The sequence below is a fragment of the Rhinolophus hipposideros genome, assembly GCF_964194185.1.
Source record: "Rhinolophus hipposideros genome assembly, chromosome: 15".
In the NCBI taxonomy this organism is placed as follows: Eukaryota; Metazoa; Chordata; class Mammalia; order Chiroptera; family Rhinolophidae; genus Rhinolophus; species Rhinolophus hipposideros.
Genome location: NC_138061.1, coordinates 6790251 through 6813260, shown reverse-complemented (window position 1 = coordinate 6813260; position 23010 = coordinate 6790251). Strand labels below are relative to the sequence as shown.

The following is a 23010-nucleotide window of genomic DNA, read 5'->3' as shown; positions in this document are numbered from 1 at the left end:
CTAATGCATGAGCAGTGCTTGCAAAGGGACCAGATTTGCCAAATTTAAGTTTGCAATTAAATCCTAAAGCTTGTCCTGCAATTCACTGATTTTTTAAAAAATGTATCCTCCTTTTTAAAGAACTAAACATTTTTTCCACTCCATGTACTGAAAGAAATGTTTTTAGCATGCATATTTTTAGACTGAAGAAACCACTCATGGAAATGGCCCCATTACTTCTCAGCAAGAAGCCGTGTTTCTGCTCTCTTGTATTTCTTGGAATTTCTTGTGTGGTCTCTGCTGTTCTCTGTGGGTTGGTAGTGCCCACAGGGTACTTCTCAATACCTAATCCAGCATCTGAGGCCTGGCGCCTGGCACAGCCTTGCACCTGCTTTCCTCTTTGCCATCATCTGCCTTTCCTCACCTGATATTTTTCTCTCATTAATGTGGAGTCATTCTATAGCTCCTCAAATATAACACAGCCTGTGGCTCTCTGTGCCATTGCACGGACTGTCTCGTCCCTCGAGAGGCCTGCTCTTACACTTCCTCCCCTGGTCTGCAGGGTGAACTCTGATTCATCTTCCCAATCCAGCTGGAGGTCACCTTTCCTGCCCTACACCACCCGAAGTCATCAGAGAGAAGTGACCAATCTCTAAAACTGCCATCAACGGACATTGGCACGCCAATGTTCCAACTGAGAGACTGGGGTCTTTTCCATCCTGTCCTAGTGCCTGTCAGGAGGGAACAGAGCAAACACCCAATAAAGGCCTTTGACAACAAACCTCATCTTATGACAAACCTTCATGTCATGGGAATCCACAACGTATTGCCTAGGGTAGACAGGACACAAGATTTCCTTCATGGAAAAAGGTAAGACAATTAATTCCAATGGTCGTTGGAATTGTTGGATTCCATTTCTGTAGATGCCATTACATCTTAACTCTGAAGGGTCCCAGGAGGGATGGCGATACTTTAGTCTCATCTGGTTCAAGGTCTGCCCCAAACTTCCCTTTCCCAGGTTCCCCTGTCAGCCTGAGGGCTGAGCTGGCACTTGATTGGCCAGAACCGATGACAATCATTGGGCTGTGTTTTCCCACTGGGTGGGGTTTCGGCATTTCAAGGCAGGAACCCCTGTTCTCTCTTCCTCGTGCGGCCCTACTTGGTGTAGGCAGGCCCAGCACTTCAGACCGGCAGGCCCTCACTCTTATTCCTTCTTCACTGCGCAGGGTAGTGAGCCTATGTGCAGTCACTGGGTCCCACACAGCCATCGGAGATAGGGAGGACTTGGTTTGTGCCCAGAGGAGGCTTTGTTGGCTTGGCAGCCTTGATCCCCCATCCCCATCATTCTCCCTTACATGGAGCCTCTTGGAGCCTCCAGGGCGGGGAGAGGTGATAGACATGAAGGACCTGGACATTTCTGCACCTTTGGCCTTACAACCCTCAAAAGCACTGACACCTAGCTTGGTCTTGATGATGCCTGGTGCATTAATAACACTGAGTGTCAGCCCAGCAGACCCAGGGTATGAACTAGAACGTGGATCTCAGAACCAATCCAAAGGCAGCATGTGGAGGGAGCCCAGTAGTTGGCAGCACCCACACCGTGGAAGGAAGCTCTGATCTGAATCAGAGTCTACATGCCGTTATCCCAAGGCTGTAACTCATAAGCAAATACTCCTGCGAGCTAAGCAAACGTGTTTGGTTTGCCTCTTTGTACTAAAAGGCGTCAGGATAAGTGACCCCCTCACACAGCTCCACCTGCACACCCCTTACTAGTGGGGCAACCCACCACGTTCACCAACCATTAACTGCTCCAACCTCACTTTTTCATTTGCATGATGGGGCTGATAAGAACTTTCGGCCTACCCCAGGGGTTGCTGGGAGGTACAAATAAAATAATGGATGTGCAAATCTTCTGTAAATTGCAAAGTGCCATGTAAAGGAAAAAAAATTACCCAGTATTCCTAAAAAACATAAAATTAAAAACAAAAACCTGAAGGTAACAGAATTGATTTCTAGGAAGTGATTTTAGTAAAGTGCAAGGGTCCCTCTCTTCCTGCATGCTTGTTCTGAGTCAGCTGGCCCATTTTGCAGGTGAGGATACTGAGTCTGAATAGGATTAGTGACTTACTTGGACTCACATAGGCAGTGAGTGACAGAGTCTGAAGTCAAATCCATTTCTCTCTCCTCCCAATGCCTGAGCTCTCTCCTGTGGAATAAATGAAGGCCACCCAAGTGAAAGCAAGCAGGGACTATGTATTCAGACTATGCATGGGGTCAGCACTGTCTCTGGTGTTTTGGCAGAGACTTAAGGGCAAGCCAAGGAGAGGGGAAGCGTTGAGGGAGGGCTTCAGGCGCACCCGTTAGAGGTTGTTGGCCTGGGGAAGCTGGAGGCGGCATAGCTAGAAGCGGGACACTCTGCATGATTAGTTAGGGGGGCATACTGAACTTTCTCTGGTTGGCCGGAAGTTGGAAGCAGAGACAGAAAGTAGGGAAAGTATCAGTTATTGAGCAACTCCTGGACATTTTGCGTTGATTGGTTGGCTTCCTGAATCATTGGAAGAGAGAGCAGTCTGACTTCTTCCAAGGCTGACCGACAGCAGGCTGTTTTCCTGGCTGGTTGCTGCAGATTGCGGATCAGAAATCTGTTTTCAAATTAGTCTGGTCGCTGTCCACTTGTATATTCAATTTCTCACTCCCCTCCACCTCCTGACTCTGAACCTACCCCCTTCTCAACAGGACACATTTCTTTCCTAGGGTTTTATAAGAACCCAGAGAATTTAATCCCTAATGAAATAACTGAACAAGTAAGCAAACATCCTTAGAAGTGCACTACCTGTCTGTTAACCAAAAGAATCATCTTGGAAAGTTCTTTATGCAGCTAGAAGGTACAAAGCAATAGTTTGCAAAATCATGCTTACAGTCTCTGCAAATGCAAAATTATTTAGGGTCACAGTTATGGGTTCCCCATGCTCAAAGTCCCATTCAAGTGTGTGAACACAGGGACACTCATCGCGCCAACAAGCTTAGTGTCCTGAAGCTTCATGAATCTTACTTTACAATCCTTAATGGTGAGTGCTGAGTCAGGAGGCAGTGCCCAGCGACAAGGTGAAAAACATTAGAAATAGTAGGTGATTTGGTGAGCATGCTTATAAAGGACCTGGGCGCATAACGGAACATCTGAAAACTAGAACTGAAAATACCCGAGCAACACGGTTATTCTTTTTAGTCACAGTTTATTCAGCATTTTGGCTTTCGGCTTTTAAAGTTCTGAGGCAGACTAAGTTAGAAAAATATGTGCAGAAATGTTCCTGGGTTCAGTAGAGCTCATGGGTTGGAAATGCTAACTTTTGCATCAGAGAGACCTGAATTTGAGCCTTGTGTCACTTAGCATAAAGAGCTGACACACTTAACTTAAAACCCCCAATAAGCGAGGCGGAGACAAGGTAGGCTGGAAACATCCAGAGGAAGACTGCGGGGACCGACGTGGAGGCATTTTGTGTCTCCAAGACCAGGCTCTTCCGTCCTCAAGGCGCGGTTTCCGTCTTCAAGGTCGGCATCAAAGACGGCTGCTGCGGCATCAACTGCTATGTGCCTGTTCCAGGCTGACAAAAGGAAAAAAGAGAAGGAACAGAAAGGCACACCCTCCTTTTATTCTCACTTTCTGGAATTGTCACATTTCATTAACCAGAACTGACAAACATGGTGCCACCCCTACCCACAGGGAGAGTTCAGAAATGTAGCCGTTTCCTTGTCCACATTATTAACCCTTGAAAATAACCCCTGAATTTACCAGGGTTCAGTTACTGAACAGGAAGGAACTATTACCGTGTTTTCCTGAAAATAAGACCTAGCCGGACCATCAGCTCTAATGCGTCTTTTGGAGCAAAAATTAATATAAGACCTGGTATTATATTATATTATATTATATTATATTATATTATATTATACCTGGTATATTATGTTATATTATATTGTATTGTATTATATTATATTATATTATATTATATTATATTATATTATATTATATTATATTATATTATATATTCCCAGTCTTATATTATAGTAAAATAAGACCGGGTCTTATTTTTGCTCCAAAAGGCGCATTAGAGCTGATTGTCCGGCTAGGTCTTATTTTAGGGGAAACATGGTACCAGACTGTTTTCTAAATATACTCCATTTTAATTTTTAGATCTTTTTGATGCTGAAGGTTCCAAGCATTTACATATGTTAACATTGATTGAACCTCCACAACAACCCTAAGAGGTAGGGGCTCCTATCCCATTTTAGAGATGGGGAAATAAATCCCAGAGAGATGGGGCAACTTGCTCAACATCACTTAGACAGTAAAAGATGGCCCTGGGATCAAACTCAAGCCACCCACCCACAAAGCGCCATCTTTTCTCTCTCAAACCCATTGCCCCCTCCTCAGGAGGTACAGTGACCGGTGGGCTCTTCCCCTCCTCCACAGGCCTGGGGGTGTCATGGAAACTTTCTCCATGGGGTGCAGCGGTCTCCCTCTTCTTTCTGCTCCAATGGTCTCCCAGGCCTTGTGCAGTGTGCTGTATATGAACTGGAAGAAGGCAGGACCTGATTCCCAAATCCTGGAATTTCTGGACTTCCCAGAGCTAGATGGAAAAAATGCCCAAAGGACTGTAGCCTTCCTGTGTCCCTTAGCCCGGCAAGAGCATGTGCCTGGGGAAAATGACAAGTGAGGCAGAGTTGGGCAGGAAGCCACAACTTTCAGTCACAATTCATTGCAGATTAGAAGCTGTGCTTCTGATGAGCGTCACCAGCTGACCATTAACACGGCACCACAAGTCAGGAGAGAACCCAGATGTGAGGTCGGCTCAAGAGGACAGGGAGTTATGATGGCAAAAAAAAAAGCGCACCAGAATCAGACCCAGTGTGCTTCTTCAGGGTTTTATACACATTTCATCAGCTCCTTGCTAAATTTCTCCAGGCAAATTGATCAAATAAGGGTCCCATCTTTTGTCCTCTCTCTGATTTATGAAATGCGCCCCTGGCTTCCAAGGCTCTGTCATTGCCTGGCGGCATGATCTGCTTCTAAGAGAGTCAGGTCCAGAGGCACAGGGCCCAGGGCAACTCTAGGACCTAATTACACGTTTTTCAGGAAGGCTGTGGAAAGAGCTTTGCCGTAAGGGTCCTGCCGCTGTCTGAAATGGGACTTTGAACAATTTGTGCCCCTTCCTGGGCCTCAGTGTTTCTATCTCTAAGTTCAGGAGGATTGGACTAGCTCAAGGATGGAAGCTTGAGGTCTCCCCGCTTTCACCCCTTCCCAGCCCCATAACACACACAGCTGATAAGTTGCGGTATTCTTTTCCACTGAGCCAGGACTCTGCCTCAGAATCCTTAACACAGAGCTCCAAGCAACTACTACTGATAAATCAGAGTTGGTCTGCAAGAGGAAAGCTGGGTGCCGTCCTGGAACTCATTGATCTGGAGGTGCCCCTGAGCTCTAATGACCTGTCATTCTCCTCTGTGTGCCCCAGAAGGCACCAGAAGGCTCAACCCACCTCTCTGATTTCTTTTTTCTAATTTTCCCTGGATTCCTTGTGCCTTGGCTGTGAACTTGGAGCTTTGTTTATATGGCAGGAGACAGACAGGCAGGAGGAAGAGCTTCTATGGCCTCCTGGAATCAGCTCAGCTGAAGAAGCACGCTGCAGGGAACCCGTCTCGAAAGCTTTCCGGCTGGTCCTACTGGGTGGGGGCGGCGAGTGTACTCAGGAAAACCACACACTGGAAGCATCATATCGTTTGCTTTTTTTTATTTTTCTCATCCTTCCCAGGTCAGTGAGGCAGCAACATTAATAAAAAAAAAAAAAAAAAGTGGGACAAATCGTTTTCTTGTATGGTAATTCAATAGCCCCTCCTGAACCAACGCTCCACAGATAATTCTAAATGCCTTTCATCAGGTTTAGTGCAATCTGGAAGGTCTGGTATTCCAATATCAAAAACCACTCCCCTAGTGACATCAAGCCAGTTTAGGAGTGCTCATTTCCAAGAAAGGAGGACAGCCGGAGCAGAGAGGGTTGCAGGTGAGCCTCCTTCCAGCTCCTCTCAAGTCCTAGCAGGTCACTGAGGAGCAGGGCTGAAGGATCTGGTTCCTTAGGAAGGCGGGCACCTGCTGCAGTCCCCGCCCAGGCAGCCCCCAGGGCTACCAGAGCAGCAGGACATTTGGGGATGGTTCTCTGGAAACCCAGTCTGCAAGCGACCAGCCCAGCCCTAGTGCACGCCAGCTGCCCAACCATCACTTAAATTATTTCAGCCTGTCTCCCCTTTTATGAGCACAATCTTTTGTTGAAAAGGAAACTAAACCTGACTCCAGAGGCTGACTGAGCTCACGTGGTGATGTCTCTATTGTTAACAGAATGCAGAATTGATTTGCTGCAGCTTAGCATGTCCTGGGGCCAAGAGGGTAGATTCTCTTGGAATGCCCAGGAGCATCTCAAAATGGTGACACTGGGGATTGCAAGGCCCCAGGATTGCTACAATTTAGCCGAGCACATTGCAAGTGCTCATTGCAAATACAAGGAGAACTTGCTGTCACGCAAATGCAAACGGGAAGCACCGGTTTCCTGTGGCGGCCAGGAGGCCCGAACAGGCAAGCTTCCCCCTCTCTCTGATTCGATTGACTTGCTGAATTCTCTCACACCAGCCAGCCTTTCTCTGCCACTCTGCCCAAATTATTTGGATACAAGGGAACAAAGAGAAGAAAATGTCCTAAGCCTTCAGCCCCCCCTTTGGGACCAGCCTTGCCGTGCACACATTCTCCCAGGCCTTCTTGAATTACAGAGCAAACAACGGGGAGCAAGTCCTCTATGGAGCTATGACCGGGGGTGGTTTAATTTGCAGGGGTCTGGGATGTGTCTCAAGCGTTGGGAGGTGACCCTCGCTGTCGTCTCTTCCGCCCCCGGAGCTTCAGCCGCCTGGCTGGCAGGCTGACCGGCTGCTTCCCGAACTTCTGCATGATCTCTCTGATCCTGGCCAGGTTGGTTTTGCTGAGAGTGAAGTCGCACTGAGTGGCCCCCATGTCATAGCCAACCATGCAGTTCTTGGTGGACGAGGTGAAACCTTCCGCCTTGGCTGTGACAACATACTCTCCGGGGTTCAGGAGGCGCCAGTAATCCCCATCAATGGCTGTGAAAAGAAACAGAGGAACTCAGAGCAACTTTTATCTAATGCAGAGACTACCAGCCCTGTGATTCCAAGACCAGCCCCCTGGCCAGAGAGAGACTCAGAGGCAGGCCGTGTGGAATTCAAGCCCCTGCAGATGGAAGTCCTTCATGCATTTTGGAAGTCAAGATGTTTTCCTCTTTGGAAGCCCCCTTAATGGTTTTAACAGGCAGGGGCTTGGAGTGTAGACTCCCCACAGTGTCAATACACATAAACAGAGATGGAGAAATAATCACTAACACTCCTTTCTCCGTGACAATATACGCCATTCATTATGAACTTGAATTTCCAAACAGTAGGCCCTCACCACAAAATGCCATCTTGAAAAGCCATCGGTGCATGGCTTCCTGGCTCCCCTTAGCATGGCTATAAATATAGAATAGTAATTTAGGGGTGGTGCTCCTCACTTCTGAAAAGAGAAGGGAAGGACAACATAGGACAAGGGCTAACACCCTGGGAGGAGGCCCTGGTAACGGTATTTCCACGGCCCTTATTTCACGTCCGAGGCCAAGAGAAATTTGGAGCTATATGAGCAGTCAAACATGGGTGCTGCAAGGCCGAGCCCCCGTCACGAGAGCACAGGATGTGAGAAAAATGAAATATGCTGGCCGTTGTTTGCCACACGTCACGCAGCCTGCTCCATGGTACACAGGACTCGGTGTGAGAGCCCCGGTGCATGACTTAGGTAGGGGGCCCCCTGGTATTTCTCAGCCCTGCACCTCACGTCTTCCTTTAGTGAAAATGCAAGGTTTTCAACTAAATCCAATGACGTTTATGGCTTTTTCAGAAGGTAAGAGCCCATCAAGCAGTCTTCATCTTGCGATCAGACAGCCTGCACCTCACAACGCAGTTTCCCCTTTGAGACACCTGTCTGGGCGCTACAGCTCCCGAGCAAACCTGAAGGAGCAGCCCTTCGCATGTCCCCCTGTCCTCCTACCAGATCACGTGTCCTCCTCCTCCTGTCCTGGCCATGGGTTAGAGTGTGGGCTCCTTACGCTTACTCTTCTGCACTTCACAGTATGTGCCATATGGCGCATCCCCAAGTAACGCCAGTTCAATTCAGTGGGATGAAGACAAATGTCTTATTCACCCAAGAAGTTGGGTATGTCAGGTCTTAACCACTGATGGGTTACTGTCCCATCGAGTGGTCAGGTCTGTCCAGGCGCGAGTGTTCCATGCCGCTGAAGAGGGGAGGTCGACATACAGCTGGAGTCGCTCGGCAGTGGTGGACAGAAGGGACAACCCTGGCCCTAGTGAACATCATTTGCTAGAAGATCAGGTGAGTGTCCTGACCAAGCATGGGACAGTCACGTGGCATTCTGAGCCAGGTGCTGGCCAACCTATCTCATGCATTTAGAAAGCATTCTTACTAGCTTCTCTCCCTGTGGAACTGCATTTAATACCCCTGTTTATTTTATGCAAAATCCCTCCTGAAATAAAACATGTCAGATCACATAGGCCTCAGACAGAAATCAGGGTAAATTCAGAGCTGACATTGAGCACTGCAAGACGCTGAAACAAACACAGTAAAGCTCCATGCGTAAAGTATGGAATTCATTTACCATGAGTATGCACTGGGAAATTATTTATGGGGGAAATAAAGGCAATGGGACACATGTTTCCCATAAGCTTATCAAAACAGTCTCCTTGATTACAGGGACTTGAAATTCAGAGCTCATTAGGCAAAGAGCTCCCTGCTGGTGTGTGGGGCCCCGGGATTTTTATGGCCCACTCCATTTCAAAACCCTCGTGTTTTCTCACCATACGCACAAGGCCTAATACTCCAAGGGATGTTCCTACCTCATATGAATCACTCTTTTGAAGGCACTTGTTAGCCTTAAATGCTTAAAATACAGCCCTATGACAGCTGATCAAACAGCCTCTTTCCCACATAATGACCTCGGGCACCTCGCATGTATCTGGCCTGTCATGGGTTTGCAATCTGCATTTGTTGAATAAATGAATGAACAAACGAATCAATGGATACCTATGAGGGGCTTATATGTACCAAACGCCATGCTACACAGTGTGAAGATATTGCTGAGTGAAGAAATAGGCAACTGCATGGAAAGAGTGAGATGCAGGGCGTGACAGCGGTAGTCTGCTACTCTGTGGCATCTCAGATACATTTTGCCCATTTAAGTAATAACTGGCCTCTGTACGGGGCATGCTGGCAGGCGACCTGGCACTAAAGAACACATGGCCAGGTCTAAATCCCAGCCTCATTCCATCCTAATGTCCCAGGGTCTCCGTTTTCTCACAGGTCAAATTGAGATGTGTTGGGAAGACAGGGATGAGGACAATTTTTGGGGGAAAGGCCTCTCCTGCTCTACAGGAGGAACAGCATGGGGTAAGGGAAGGGGCACTGCACTTGGACGTGACCTGGCTCCCATCCCAGCTCAGCCACTCACAGCACAGTTTGTGAACCATCATGCAATGTCCATCCATCCATTCATTCACTCATTCATTCATTCAAATACTTCAAGAAAGTGGATGTTTCCTATTTGCAGTTACCTGTTCGAATGTCATGGTTGATACCTTCTACAGAGATAATGGCATTTGGAATTCCTTTTCCGTGTAAATCCTTCACCACGCCTTTGATACCGCGATGAACCTGCTCGGCAAACATGATGAGACATGGGGTGAGCTCACTGACTCTTCCCGTCCAACCAGCACAGTGAGAACTAAGAACCCGAGGCCAGCCCAGTGTCACTAAGAACCCTCATGAAGCCAACCCTAGCTCAAAAGCTCTGTGTGGATTTGATGCGTAAATGTCTGCACTCCTTATGAGTCTGCACCAGAAGTCTTCCACTGGAGTGAAAATCTTTCAGAGGTTTAAAAAATATTAGGATCTGAGATGGTTCATAAAAAAACAAAAAAACACATCACTGAAAATGAAATGTAACTTTTTATAGGCACATTGATTTTGACTTTCCTGGACTATATAGACGTAATATGTCGACTTCATGACTTAAGAGTCAGAGGAAAGAAAACAGTCACAGACAAACAACAACTCGGTTTATAGGGCCCTCCCACTGATTAGCTGTGTCACATGACACATCAATTCTGAACCCCATGCCTCAGTTTCCTATCTGTGGTAAGATGTGAGAATCCAAGGTGACACGCCATCATTGCCAATGACATTCTTTATGCCTAATACTATGCCCTGGCTTTGAACCCATATGAGGCTCTTTGGCAAATTGGGACCATGACTTTTGAAGGATGAGAGCTGTCTCTCTTTTCCTAGATGAAATGAAAAAGAGCCTTTCCTCACCAAGTTCCAGGGAGGGGACAGTAAGTGTGCTCATGGCTTCCCAAAGGGCGAAGAGCAAGTTCACAGCCTCTTGTGACAGGGAAGTGCACAGTGGGCTGCACCAACCGTCCCACGACCTTCCTTGAGTGCTAGAGCCCAGGGCCGACCTCTGCCACTGGTGTGGGGCTGCAGGTACAGGAAGCTGGCAGCCCACTCCATAATGGCTGCCATTAAGGATCCTACTCCGTAATGGGTGGGAATCAGGGTAGAGTCATACGAGCATAACTGAGGTTCGGCATTCCTTTTTGTTTATTCCTCTGGTTTCCAGTTAGTCTGTTCCTCAGTGGGGCATGGATGCTATTCAGTTAGTTTTAGCACCTAGCTGGAACTGGTTTACTCAGTGCTACAAAATGGACGTGTCCTTGAGAGCAGGAGGAACGAGTCGGGGGTGCAAGGTTCCTCATGTATACAGCAGGGCTTCCTCCCCAGCTGCAAGCAGCACCTCAGTAGGCCCTTGTTAGAACTGCTCCCAAATGACGCCCTGCCTCCTGCAGAGACATTTCAGCATGAGGCCTGTTATGGGCTGAATCGTGTCCCCTACAAAATTCCTATGTTGAAGCCCTAACCCTAGAATCTTGGAATGTGAGTGTATTTGGAGAAGTGATGAAGTTAAGATAAGGTCATTACAGTAAGCCCTAATCCAATCTGACAGGTGTTCTTACGAGAAGAGGAAATTTGGACACATAGACACACATGGAATGTATGCCAATGGGAAAAAGCCCACGTGAGGACATAGTACGAAGAAGGCCAGCCAGCTCCAAGCCAAGGAGAGGCCGAAGAGTGAAACCAACCTGCTGACACCTTCATCTTGGAATTCGAGCCACCAGAACTGTAATTTGTTGTTTTTGCCCCCCAGCCTGCATATTTTGTTATGTAGCCCTGGCAGACTAATGTGACACAGCCTGGTCACGCTGGCTCGGACACATGTCACCCACCTTTCCACAGAGCAGCAGCTGAAAAACCCCCAATCTAGTTCTCACTCAGCATGAATCAGTCTCACTCAGCCTGAGAGCAATCAACGTTGACTTAGAGCTCGCTTTTTCTCCAATCAAGTGCAGACAGACAATGGTTCCTTCCTACTCTGTAGTGGCCAGCCAAGGACGACGGCCACAGTCCGACTCACTAATATGATCTCTTACTTTCAGCCATCTAAAGGGCCTCGTTCCTTAGCTAAGCTCCCATCACAGCCGTGTGCCCAGGCCATACCTGCTCCATGAACACGATTAAAGATTCCCGATTATTCTCCCATTCCTCAGGAAGCTCGCTCTCGTGTGGGTATTTGTCACAGCCCACATAGATGGACAGCTCGAAGCAGTTTGTGTGAAGGTAGCTGAAATCGTTGAGACCTGCCAAGCCAACCGGACAACATGTAACTGACCAAGGCTCAAAATGGCACCGAGGAGACTGCAAAAACATTCAAGAAGGGGATTCAAAAGACTTCATTTGAAAAAGGAGGTAGCAAGTATCTACTACAGATAAAAAACTAATTAGGGCAAGTGTTGAGGTTGGGGTAGGGGAGCTGAGAGAGGGTGAAGATGCAGGTGGAGTGGTTTATGGGGAAGATAGGCACATATGACAGACAGCATCACTGACAAAAGGAGCTTTTTAGGTAAAATCCTTTTATTTCTTAATCTCGGTTTAACACTACTTTTGGAATAAGGGTATCATTCATTAACAGTATGGATTTTTAGTATTTAAATTTACCTCTGTAGTTATGCTGCTCTCAGCTACAGCTCTACAACACTCTTCTATTCTATTTCCTAAAAATAGCTATCCAGACCAGTTACCTCGGTGCGTTCCATAAACCAGGACCTAGCACTCTGCTTCCATTAGTTACTTAATCTGCTCCGCAAACCCAGCAGAGAGGCAGGGAGCATAGCACCATTTTACAAATAAGAAAATCAAGGCAGAGAACGGGTAAGAAATGTGTCCAGAATCATGTGTCTGGAAAGGGCAAGAGGCAGGGTTTGAACCTAGGTGTATGAGACAGTCCCTTGTTCTTGTCTTCAAACAGAGCACAGCTGCTGGGGGCTGTGGGGCACATGCGCTCACCACTAAGCCTGAAAGCAGATGAGCCTGGCGCTCCTGACACGAAGGCAACAGATGTGAAGGACGCAGCCTGGCAGGGAGTCAGTCCCTGTACTCGTCTCCTAGGGCTGCTGTTACAAATGGCCACAAATTGGGGGGCTTGAAACAATGGAAATGTATTCTCCCACAGTTCTAGAGGCCAGAAATGTGAGATCTAGGTGTCAGCAGGGACATGTGCCATCTGAAGACTCTAGGGGAGGACCCTTCCTACCACTTCCAGCTTCTGATGACCCCTAGCAATGCTTGGCTTCTAGTTGCATTGCTCCAATCTCTGCCTCTGTCTTCACATGGTCTCCTCCCATTTCTGTGTCATCTCCTCCTCTTCCATCCCTCGTAAGGACATTTGTTAATGATTTTAGGGCCCAACCAGGCAACTCAGGATGACCTCATCATCTTGAGACTCTTAATTACATCTGCAAAGACCCACTTTCCAAATAAGGTCACATCCACAGGTCCTGGGAGTTAGGAAGTAAGCATGCGTTTTTTGGGGGAGGCACCGTTCAACCCACTACAGTATCTTATATCCGGGAAATGAATAAAGGAATGTTAGACGGCAGAAAGTTCCAGGGGTTCTTTCCCCAACACCTTTGTTTTTGGAGAACAGGGTGATCAGCAAGACACACTGCAGTGACGTTGCGTGTGGTCACCAGGAAGCACTCACCGGCAGAAGGTACTTCTCATGAGCCCCCCATGGATTCTGAGGGTTAGGGCAACAGAGAGTGGAAGCGGGTGCGTTGGGTTTCTCTGTGTTGACCGAGAAAAAGAGGAGGTCCTCCTGCTATTTGACCCACCTCTGCCCTCTCCTCCGTCCTCCCTTCCTTCTCACTTAGCTCGCCATTATGCTAAGTGATGAATCACTCAGTATAAGTGTCTGATTAAAAATCATGGCTTTGGGTGTCAAGAGCAATTCTATATCAGTCTGCTGCCTAATTGCTAATGTCACAGGCAAAATGGTACCAAAATGTGGTCACTCTCTCTACCAGATTCAAACCATTCACATGTCATCAGCTGTAACATTTGTGATAAACAAGGAAGTGGGAGCAGTGGCACGGCAGGGTGGGACAGTGTCAAGTTAATAGAACATCCTTTGCAGGGCCTGGTCTGGTTGAAGAAGGTTGGTCAAAATGCCAGGTCAACTCACACAGGAGAACTGAAGTATGGAATTGCAGAGAACACAGCATGTCCACTAGTTAGCACAGGGGGGACATCCTGGGAGGGCTGCGCTCCTCTGTGCAAATAAAACGTCCTATTGCCAACTTTTTATGCCTCATTAGTACTGCAATAAATAAATGTGATACTTCAAACTCTGGAGTGGGCTTGCTATTTTGCAACATGTGTCTTCCAAGCCCTGGAAGCACTAGAAGATTGGGCAACATGGTATGAAACCGGAAGAACACTGAGAAACCTGGGCAGACGCTATGCTGCTGACTTCCAGAGCTTCAGCAAAGGTCTTGTAACCGAGAATACTTGGCAAAGAGTGGCGTCAGAAACAAACCGTGTGGGCAAGATGCTGTGACCCAGATAGTTCTTCCCGAGCCTTTGGTCCCAGCTGGGGACGGCGAGACATTCCTTTGTGTTCTCTCCTTGCCTGGAATCCTGCTCTTGTCACAAGCTTCAATATGGAACACGGAGCTCTGTGTGCCCGATGCTATCATGGCATCTGCCTTCATTTCGGGAGGACGCAGGAACACAGAGGGTCTAACACCACTTTGGCGTGGATACGCACACACCACAAATGAGGTGCCCTTTGAGAAGCATTGGACCCTGCCTCAACGGTCCCACTCTCCATTAACTAATGCCTGGCAGTGCAGTGCTAATGAGTGAACAAGACCTGAACAAAAGGATGGAAAAGAGCACGAAAGGAGGGAAGGAAATTAGAAATCGCATTTCATTAATCTACAAAGAAATGAATCTGCAGACTTCATCACACTGCCAGGAGGAAGAATGATTAAAGAGGCTGGAGCTACCATGTGGCTCTGCCACAAAAGTCCCTGAAATAATGGAAAAACATAATTGATAGGAAAAAATTAAATGCTGCCGATGTGATGATGCGGCAGCCAAGTTTCAAAACGTTACTATTGACCTGATGCTAATGAATCTGTTGTGTCTGTCCCCGAATTAGTCACAGCAGCCATAAAAAAAAATAAACAGATATTTCACGTGAAGATCATTGTAGGTTTTCAGGGCTAGGATTGAAAAGCAAGAATGCTTTTTGGCCATGAAGAAATGTTGCTGATTGATAGGGATTTGCATTTATATTTCTTATTTTGTACAGAGAAAAGCCATGATGGAGATAAATAAAATACGTCTGCTTGGCAAGAAAAAAACTGGCAAGCTTTCGGCACATGTTTTAAAATGGTCATGGGAATAAATATGTCTACCACTTTTTTTATTTTTATTTTCCCAAGGGTGGAAATATACCTGGAAAGTATGGGAAGCTGAATCTCTGATAAAATAAAATAATATTAAAGTTAATTAGTACAGTGAAATAGAAAATACAGATATGCTGATGAAAGAGGTTGGGTTGGGATGGATGAGCATGGGATGGGGACTTATCACGACTGAGTGCTTCCGATAAGCTGGACAGACAGCACAGCCACATCTGTCACCTACATAATCCTCACAACAGCCCAGCAGGACCATCACTGCCCATTTTACAAATGGAAAATATGAGGGGTCAGAGAGTTGAAGTAACTTGCCCAAGGTCACACAGCAACCAGAATTTCAATCCAGGTCTATCTGACACAGGATATTTTTCAAATTCACCAGTGGTTTGACCAACCATCACAAAGTGAAGAAAACAAGCAACGAGCAATATGCTTAGGGTCTTGCCATCCCCACACACAGGGACCTTAGAGAATGTGACACCCTTAGGCCTCCTCATTTGGGAGGCTTGGGCCAAGAGCAGCCCTGTCCTAGGAAATAAAGTACTCATCCTAAAACTTGGACCACAGGGTCCTCTGAATTCCTGAAGTCTCTACTGGAAGCTTCTCTGGTCCGGTGTAAATGCCAGGAGCAACACCACATCCTCACATCACACACAGAGGGGTTTCCACCGGATTCCCTGGTATGGCTGGCTGGGAGACCAGCTGCTGACCTCCAGCGGACAGATGTGTGAAACTGTCTTCACTACGTGTCGGGCCTCAGGACACACCTGCAGCTTGAAGTCACTTCACACTGGAGCATGGGCTCAATATCCAGCCCTCTCTGTGGGCTTACAGCACGGGACATCCCCCAGGATGGGAACAGCTGTGGGTAAAAAGCCCGGCACCAGCACCAGCACGGACTCTGCCTCTTTGCTGGGTTTCCTTTTTGGTCCAACATTTCCCCTAAGTCCATGTGGACCCATCTCTGATTGTATAAAATCCAAAATGCTCCCTGGCTAAGAGCAGCCCACGAAGTCAAACAGACCCAGCTCTGCCCCTTTCTCGCTTGGGCAGATCCCTCCTGGTCTCCAAGCCCCAGTTCTCTCACTTATAAAATGGGGATAAGCCACACCCTATGCTATGCAGAGTGCTGGCACTTGTAAATGGTTAACCATGATGGCTATGCTACTGATAATAAGAATAACAGTCAGTCAGCAGGAGATGGCCCCGCAGGGTCCCTCCTTGTCCCACAGTCCGTTATCATTTGGCCCCACGATGATGACAGGATGATCAGAGACTTACTTCCAGCCACAGTGTGCCAGGAAGCCCCGTTGACAGTCCCATCCTCTTTCTGGAAGTCTTCCGTGTGGCACACCCTCCTCCTGGCATCTGTCATGAGGCGGTGTGTGGAGGCATAGGAGTAGGCCAGCCAGCGGAACACGTGGTCATCGGGGGTGGGGGTGCGCTCCTGAGTCTTCCACAGAGACCTCACCATGTCATAGGGGTATGCCACCACCAGTTCACCCCCCTGCAGGTTGCCGCCCAGCACAAAGGGGATTTTTTCCATCCAGGCTATGACTGCCCTGGTCTCCACTGCCACCTGTGAGCATTCCAAATTAAACATTCTTTGATAAATAAAATAAGAAGGAAACTGCTTTCTCTCCCTATGGTAGCTTTCCAAACAGGGACATAGTTGAAAAAGCTATCATTATATGGAAGAATCTTAGCAAAATTTAGAATTTCAAAATTGGTCCTGGGAAAACTGGACTTTGTGGGAAAATGAATGTAAAAAGAGAGAAATCCAGGGAAGTTTCTTTTTGTAGGAATATTCCAGTGAATGCACAAAGAGGAAATTATTGAGTATCAACATTTTCCAACTCCAGGGGATTAATGGGTCAGGCGCATTCATCATTGGCTACAAAGAGCACAGAAAGAGACATAGCCACGTGTGATTGTCTCCTGATAGAAGAACACACACCTAAAAAAATATCAACCTTGAATTTGATGAAGCCTTAGTCCAGACTTCTTCTGTAAAGGACCAGGGAGTATGAATGCAGGTAGTATGAATGTGGTCTGTCGTAACTACTCAACTCTTTGCGCAGACAACACGCAGCTGAATGAACGTGGCTGTGTTCCAATACACACCATTGACAAAAGCAAGCCTGGGGTGGGGGACGTGGCCCACAGGCTGGAGTCTGCCAACCTTTGTTCTAATTAGCCTAGTCTCCTCTGATTCTCACTACCAATTTATAAGAAACACAGAGGGATATGTTACATGACATCCCAAGAATACAATGGGATGTATTCCCAAACAGGGAAAAATGCTAGGAGGCAATTCGGCTGTTTATAACCTAGTTGCTACGAGATCAACAACAACAACAATAAAACTGCAGGAAAAAAAGAGAAAGTGATAGAGATGAAATCTGTAACTCCAATGAGACTTAAAAGACTTACATACCAATCAAAATGAATGGGCTTTATATGGATCCTGATTTAAACTGGGGGTGGGGGAAAGGTGGGGGTGAGGGGAGAGGGAGGGAGAATGATAATAGTGAAAACGTGAACACTGGCTAGAGATTTTATTATATTACGAAAAAATTTATTTTGATATGACAATGTTAATAATTTATAGTTTCAAAAGAGTCCAATATTATAGAGATACTTACTAAACTGTTTACAAATGAAATGATATCATGCCTGATATTTGCTTCAAAAACCTTGGGGAGGCGGAGAAAGTTGGTGAACGTGCAGATGAACCATGAATTGATAAAGGAGAAGTTGAGATGGGTACGTGGGTACATCCCCTACAGCTTTCTCTCTAATTTTGTATATTTAACTTTTTTTTATGATAAAAAGTTAAGAAAGATGAAGGAAGGAAGGAAAGACGGAAGGAGGGAAGGCGGGAGGGAGGGAGGAAAAATGACAATATTAGAAACAAAAACTGGAAAGCCTGATATGGTCAAATACTGACCAATGAATCAAATATTTATCATAAGTGAATCAAATATTGAATCAAATATATGAATCAAATATTTATCATATCTTCATAAATCCCTATGAAGATAATTCCAGTAGAATAAAATTGATAATAAAATAAATAAATAAACACTGGAAATGGTTTAACTGAGCTTGCAATGTGCTTGCCTAACATATAGTATTTCCCAGCCTTCCCTGTGGTGGGTTGATGTCACCTTTTGACTAAATTCTGGCCAATGAGATTTAAACAGAAGTATTATGGAGGAATTCGAGGAATGCCTCTTGAAGTTAACTGAATTATCTGAGAGGAGGACTTATTTTTTTTTAACCCTTTCTCTCCTCTTCCTCCACAGGCATCACAGCTGGAGTACCCACTGCCATCTTGGATTATGACCTTGAAGATGAAGGTCACATGCTAACATGGTGGAGGCAGGAAAATGGATGAGTCCTTGGTTCCTGATGATCATGGGACTTCAATTTGGCCAGCTGTGTACCATCTGCCTCCAGGATCCTTTTATGTGAAGAAATAAGTAAATTTCTATCTCATTATTTGTTTTTTTCTGTTGTCGCAATTGAGCCTAACCCCTAACTCATACAGCCATCAAAACAGATTTCTTGAGGGACATATACTATCAAAGATGAGGGTAAAGACAATGGGCAGAGGAGGCAATAAAAGGCTGTGAAAATTATTTATTCTACCACATCCTCTTTGGGAAACAAGACTAAGAAACTTAGGGAAAACACCTCACCCAATTGTGTTTTTCCTTCCGAAGAATCACCCCATGTAATAAATCCATGGAGAGTTATGTATAAAAATAAGACATGTCAAGCAATCAGTGAGGGCTAAAGACAATTTCATAGCAGGATAACTACCAAAGACGAAGGTAATAATGAGAGTTACAAACATGCCCAAATCAGGGGAATTTTTTTGTTGAAGCACTGCGTGGTTGTAAAGAAATACAATTAAGTGATTTCTAAGAAGAATCGCCTCAAATACCAATTGTAAAGGTAGTTATTATCTAGCACACTTCTCTACTTTTGGAGAAAACATGAAAGAAAAACCGCTTTTGTCTTGTGCTTAAAATGTCACATCCTCTTCAAATACCAATGGGTGTTAACCTTGGCCTTCCACTGCTCTACAGATTAGGAGGTATTTTTACTCACCGTGGCATTTTCAGACAGAAACCACTCAGGGATGGCAATGTAGTGGTTGGGAACTTTCCTGGGGATGTTCTGTCGGTCCTCTGCCTCCCAGAGCAGTGTGTTTAAGTCAGGAAAGTTGTTGTTGATGTCAATCCCATCGTGGGTCCAGCGTCCCAGGGACCAGCCTCCCAGCTCTGAGCCCTGGGAGACAATTCAGAATGTGAGAAATCCCCCAACTTCTGGGCAGTGCTGACACTGTCACACACAAGATGCCTCCATCTCCATCTCCACCTCCACCTGAGAGTGTGTCTCTAAGCCTCTAGGTGCTCTCTGGCCCAAAGATAACATCCAAAGGATAATTATCAAAATACCTTCTATTGCTATTTGGTGGATGATGGAGAACACAACCAAATCACTCCAAAGAGGGAACGGAGAGAGTGATCCCTGCCTCATGGCAGTGCTCAGAAAGTATCCAGTCCCTTCTTCCCCCTTTCTCTCCTCTGAGGGCTTATATACTGGTTGGATGAAACTCCCAGTAGTAATGGATCTAAGAGTCCATCATTGCAATATCAACACCCACCACATTAAATGCATTCTCCCTGACCTGCTCACAAATCCCTAACCAACTGGCCTCGCAAATCCCTAAATCTTTGTACCAATAAACACAACCAAAATTCTGTATCGTAGGTACCCTTCTGTTAAGTATAATTTTTCATTTTATTCCCAGGTAGTACTAACTATATTCTATACATAATTCTCTACATATGTATATTCTGCACATAAGTATAACCTATACAAACTCTATACCATAATCAGAACAAGAAATATAAACAATATATCAAAATAATAAATAAACAACTCCCCTCAGAGGACTGATGAGAGGATCACAGAAATCCTCAAGGTCAGTGCATGCCTTGACAGACTGCTCAATGTTAGGCGTCATTATTCTGTTCTATTCTTCTCACTGTATATGTTACAATATTATTCACGTCCCCGTTCTCCCGTCTGTTGGCACGTCCACCTCTCAGAGCCCCTAAGTCTCCGTTTCCGCATTGCGTCTTTCCTAAATCTTGTCTCAGCGGAGAGGCAGACACTCAACAAGAGAGCACCAAGGGTGGGCTTTGAGCCGCGGGTGACCAGCGCCATTACCCCTTCATAGGCCTTCTCGTAGCCGTCGGGGTTGAGAGAGGGCAGGATGTGAATGCGTGTCTCCTCCACCAGGCGGACGATGCGCGCATTCCCGGCCAAGTACTCCTGGCACAGGAACTGCACCAGCAGAAGCATTAGCTCCCGGCCCAGCACCTCGTTGCCATGGGCCCCTGCCACGTAGTGGAACTCGGGTTCACCTTGACTCAAAGACGGGAAAAGTACAGGTTCAGATCAGATGCCTGTAGCAAAACAGCCCTTATCACATTGTGCTAGACAAAATAAACAATCTCTGGATAATATAAACTTACAATATTAGTCCTACCTGTTATTTCAAATAAACCTCCAAAATTATACAGGTACTATGTTGTTGTTGTTTTAATTCCCAAATAGTCAGGTAAATAAGAAAATGTGTAGAAAAATCTTAGAGACTATCAGCCACAAGGTTAATGTTTATTGTTTCATCCTTAGCAAGGATGAAAGCACACAGTGTTAAGGGTTTAAATTTACAAACTAAACACAAGCCATAGAAATTATATTTTTCTCTTCTGGAAGGTAATTCTTTTTCTTAAAAGAACTTCCTATTAAATTGTACACAGATGCCAAGATGAACAAATACAAGCAGAAAACAGTCCGGCAGGGCAAATCAGCAATGACACAATTTTATAAGAGGGTGTCCGAGCTTTTTCTCTTCCAAGCTCAGCTTTTTCCATGTTGGAATTTATCAGTGCTCAGCAGGCACTGATAATACTTCTCTCATTGGCAAAGACACTGCTTTTGAAGAAATGGGATTTTACCAGCAGATAAGCCCTTACTCTTTAAAAGAAACTCCTCAGAGGAAATCCTGAAATACAGATGAAAGTTGAAGTGGAATGAATCAGACAAATCTCTGAACTTAAATATTAGGGGATTTCTAGAGGGCTCGCAGATTTACCAAAAAGCAAATCAGAGAAGTCCCTCTCGCCTGGAGAACACAAGCTCGGGAATGGCTGATAGAAAATGGGTGAAAATAGAAAATACTTGAAAATAGGATTGAAATTAAAAAAAAAAAAATAGGGAGCTCCTCAAATTTGAGTTATTGATGACAAGGGAGTCTAGAATTTTCTTCTGGAAAAGGACTATTCTAGTTGTCTCTGGCCATTTGCTTCTTTGCTTAGTGGGACTGGTCCAGAGCAGAATAGGATTAAAAATGGTCCTTTTGGAGAAAAGAAGGAGATTTCTAGCTTAAATAAGTCGACAACCCATATCATAAGACGAGAGGGTCACAGAACCAAATTCTGTGGAATCTGTCGATGTGAAGTGGTGCATGGACAGCCCCTGCCCCGTTTCATGAATGTTCTCCCATGGTGAACTGTGGCCTTTGAGAACTGTGCTCTTTGAGAAGGCATCGGACATGAAGGGACAGATGTATCCCAGAGGGGCGACCTCACCGACTTCGTGCTCCCCGGGGTGGTCGGAGATCTCCACAGCATAGAGCTTCAGGCCCTGGTGGCTCTTGCCAATGTTATAAATTCTGGTGACATTGGGGCACATTTCATTCACAACCTTCATCAGCTGGAACACAAAGTGGATTAAGGACCTAAGCAATGATGGCTACACACCAAGGGGGGGCAGACCTCTCCAGAAGACAGCCACTTGCTGCTCCCCTCCCATTGCCCCACCTACTGCGTGCCCCCATCCTCCACACACACCAGTGCTGCCGTCTCTGCCTGGAATATTCATTTGCCTTGTGTCCTCCCAGCACCCCTGGGTTGTAGCTATCACCTCCATGGTTGTGATATCCCCTCTCTTGGCTGGGCTATCACTTCCTTTGGTTTTGGTCATCATGCCCCTGGGTGGTGGTTGTCACCTCCCTTGGCTGCGGTATTACTGTTTCACGGTGGTTTCTGTTTTCTTTTGTCCCCTCACTAGACTGAAGATCCTTTAAGGGAGAGACTGAGCCATTTATCTCTATATCCCAGCCTAATAAATATTTATTACTGATTACCAATTTTCTTTCATAATTTCATAAATATCTACGATGTTAGGCTGAGGAAAGAGACACCGCTCCTGCCCTCCTAGAGCTTATGGTGCAGCCACAGATGGCAGTCTTACGATGACCCACTTCCTTGGTGATAAGTAAGGGGGCAAAGGGAGGCCATGATAATGGGTGCCGGGTGGTTAAAGGCGGGGGAAGCAGGCTTCCACAAGGAAGTGAAATAGTTATGTGTTGTTTTCTGAATTTTGCTTTTAAAGTCTGGCTCATCAGACTGACAGCTGCCATCTGCAGGAATGAGAACAGCATTCCTTCCCTGCCAAGGAGGGAAGGAAGGCTCTAGGAGTAACAGGAGCACACACTGCCTGCGGGGGTGGAGGACAGAGACACCCTCCCCCTGAGGGTGCCTTACCTCCCATCTCTGAACAAGGACCTGTGAGTGACCTGTTATGTAGCCTCGATTTGCTGGGTGAAATTGTTTAGCCATTCCCACCGGAAAGAAGATCTGATTGAAAGGACATCTCAGCCAGGCATCAGACTACCCGTGCTCGTGGTGGAGGCAGGGGCATTCACGGGACAATTCTATGATGGTGTATTAAAGAACAGGAGGGAAGCTCAGGTACTGTAAAAGCAGCAAGGAAAAGCATCCCTGCCAGGAGGTGAGCTGCCCATCAGGGAAGGCTTCATTCCTTAGAAAGACGAGTGGGAACGGGGTTGCTGGTGACTAGAGAAAGGCCATGGCCCAGAGGGCCAGCGTGGACTTGGACGCGCTCTAACCGTCTTTCAAATGATTCTGGATCAACCAAATTATCCATAAAATGTCTTTGTAA

General features: G+C 46.2%; 1 protein-coding gene across 3 annotated transcripts in view; it reads right to left on the bottom strand.

Annotated features, from left to right (window-relative positions):
• Positions 1–5772: 5772 nt before the first annotated feature.
• CPXM2 (carboxypeptidase X, M14 family member 2) overlaps positions 5773–23010 on the bottom strand; it is a 95280-nt gene continuing 78042 nt past the window's right edge. For all 3 annotated transcript variants that reach the window (XM_081074593.1, XM_081074594.1, XM_081074595.1), the window contains 7 exons: positions 21636–21759; positions 20209–20405; positions 19081–19260; positions 16243–16540; positions 11693–11832; positions 9688–9787; positions 5773–7137 (listed from right to left, as the gene is read on the bottom strand). In XM_081074593.1, the coding sequence (XP_080930719.1) occupies positions 6869–7137; positions 9688–9787; positions 11693–11832; positions 16243–16540; positions 19081–19260; positions 20209–20405; positions 21636–21759 (1308 nt within the window). In that variant the 3' untranslated portion in view covers positions 5773–6868. The remainder of the gene's footprint in view (positions 7138–9687; positions 9788–11692; positions 11833–16242; positions 16541–19080; positions 19261–20208; positions 20406–21635; positions 21760–23010) is intronic.